Here is a 1,922-nt window from a genome sequence, read left to right as displayed (position 1 = left end):
AGTTGCAATGAAGTGTATGGTGGCCAAAGGCACTGAAGTTGGAGTGGGTGCCCATGTGGATTTGGGCTGGAGAGGCTGCCTGGAGCTGCTTCTCTCCACCTCAGATGGCCAAGCTAACTCATGTCTTGGCCATAGGAACTGGCTCAGATGCAGACCATCAGCCGGGACCTGTCCGTGGTGGTGTCCATGGACAACAACCGTCACCTGGATCTGGACTGCATCATCGAGGAGGTCAGGCGCCAGTACGAGGACATTGCTCGGAACAGCCGGGCTGAGGCTGAGGCTTGGTACCAGAGCCGGGTGAGTTGAGAAGTCAAGGCACATGGGAAAATCTCTGCCCATCGATGTCTCTCTTGCCACAGAGCAAGGAAACCACATGAGTTCTAGGTTGTGTCATTTACGGGTTGTTTTGTCCATGCCATCAGTATGAAGAGCTACAGAGCACTGCTGGAAGGCACGGGCACGACCTCCGCAACACCAAGGTAGAGATCCAAGACTTGACCAGGAACGTCCAGAGGCTGCGGGCTGAGATTGAGAACGTGAAGAAACAGGTAGGGTCTGCTCAGCATCTCGTTGTGTGGTGGCATCAGACATGATTTAGCTGGGTGATGTGCTAATGAGAGTATGAGTCAACTGTAGCCATTGAGTTTCAGATCCATTGGAGGAGATGGATGATTCCTGCCTGTTTTCCATCCAGTTTGTCCCTTGAGGACTGCTCCAGTGGAGGGTGTGCAGAAGGGAACTGAGAAAGCGATTTTCTTCTTTATTTCACAGATCCAGCAGCTGCAGTCAGCTATTGCTGAGGCCGAGGAGCGGGGTGAGATGGCCCTCAAGGATGCCAGGAGGAAACTGGAAGAGCTGGAATGTGCCCTGAGCAAAGACAAGGAGGAGCTGGCTCGCTTGCTGAAGGAGTACCAGGAGATGCTGAATGTCAAGCTTGCCCTGGACGTTGAGATTGCCATGTACAGGAAGCTGCTGGAGGGAGAGGAGAACAGGTGAGACCCGTTGCCAGGTTGGCCTGACCAAGGTACTGTGTCTCCCTGGGATAGACTGAGGTTTAAACATCTCTCACAACTCATTTAATATTGTGATCTTTCAATAGTTTCATTTTTCCCCAAGTCTTAACTCCCAAAATAGAAACAAGGTCCCCACAACAATTATTTCTTAGTGGTTTTGATTGATGTTAAATGGAACAGGAAATGGGAGGTGTAGTTGGGAAATTGCACGGAGCTTAATTGCTTTCTAGTATATGAGATTTACAGCCCGCGTTCTTGGCTCTGTGGAGATAACCCGTCCAATGTAAATGTTTGTAAGTATCTGTACATCGTCTTCTCTGCAGAATGGCTTTTCCCCTGGGTTTCCTGAGGATTCCCAGGCTGTCACTTGATGTGTGGTGAACCTGTCCTTCTCTTGCAGCTGTGGTAGGCAGAACCACCGTTGCTGGAGGCAGAGCTGGTGGCTTCGGAGCCAGCAGTGGCATGGGAGGAGGAGCGTGTGCGGTCGGAGGAGGAAGCATCATTGGAGGGAGCTGTGGCGTGGGAGGAGGAATCCTCAGTGGTGGCTTCTCTTCTGGAAGTGGGAGAGTGTGCAGCCCTGGTGGTGGCAACTTCGTGGCAGGGGGTGGATCCTCCTCTGTGCGGAGATGTGTCACAACCACGACGGTCAAATCCTCGGGTGTGAAATACTGAGCCCTGGCCTCGGTCCCTGTAAGGAAAGAAGCATCTTCTCCTTCCTCCAGCCAGCAGCACAGCCACTTCCATCCAGCAAAGAAACGAACTGTTTCCCTTATAGCTCACAACCTCCTTAAATCCCCCTGCCCAAGGGGAGATTCGCAGTGAAACATCATCCTGTGGGCAGAGCCTGGCTCCTCTCCGAGCTCCAAGGATGAACGATCTCCCTTGTGGGTACCAGGGACTGCAGAG

The 1,922-nt window shown here is 52.4% G+C and overlaps 1 protein-coding gene across 1 annotated transcript; it reads left to right on the top strand.

Moving 5' to 3' along the window:
* Window positions 1-135: 135 nt before the first annotated feature.
* On the top strand, window positions 136-995 carry LOC104534570 (keratin, type II cytoskeletal 6B-like; the record flags this gene model as incomplete). The annotated part of the gene is made up of 3 exons (XM_010184034.1): window positions 136-300; window positions 426-551; window positions 775-995. Coding segments are annotated over 3 exons (512 nt in total), but the record flags the coding sequence as incomplete, so codon positions are not given.
* Window positions 996-1,922: the final 927 nt, after the last annotated feature.

Source organism: Mesitornis unicolor, unplaced genomic scaffold (assembly GCF_000695765.1).
Source record: "Mesitornis unicolor isolate BGI_N332 unplaced genomic scaffold, ASM69576v1 scaffold1940, whole genome shotgun sequence".
Lineage (NCBI taxonomy): Eukaryota > Metazoa > Chordata > Aves > Mesitornithiformes > Mesitornithidae > Mesitornis > Mesitornis unicolor.
The sequence above is the reverse complement of the archived record's forward strand: the minus strand, read 5'-3'. Positions and strand labels throughout refer to the sequence as shown.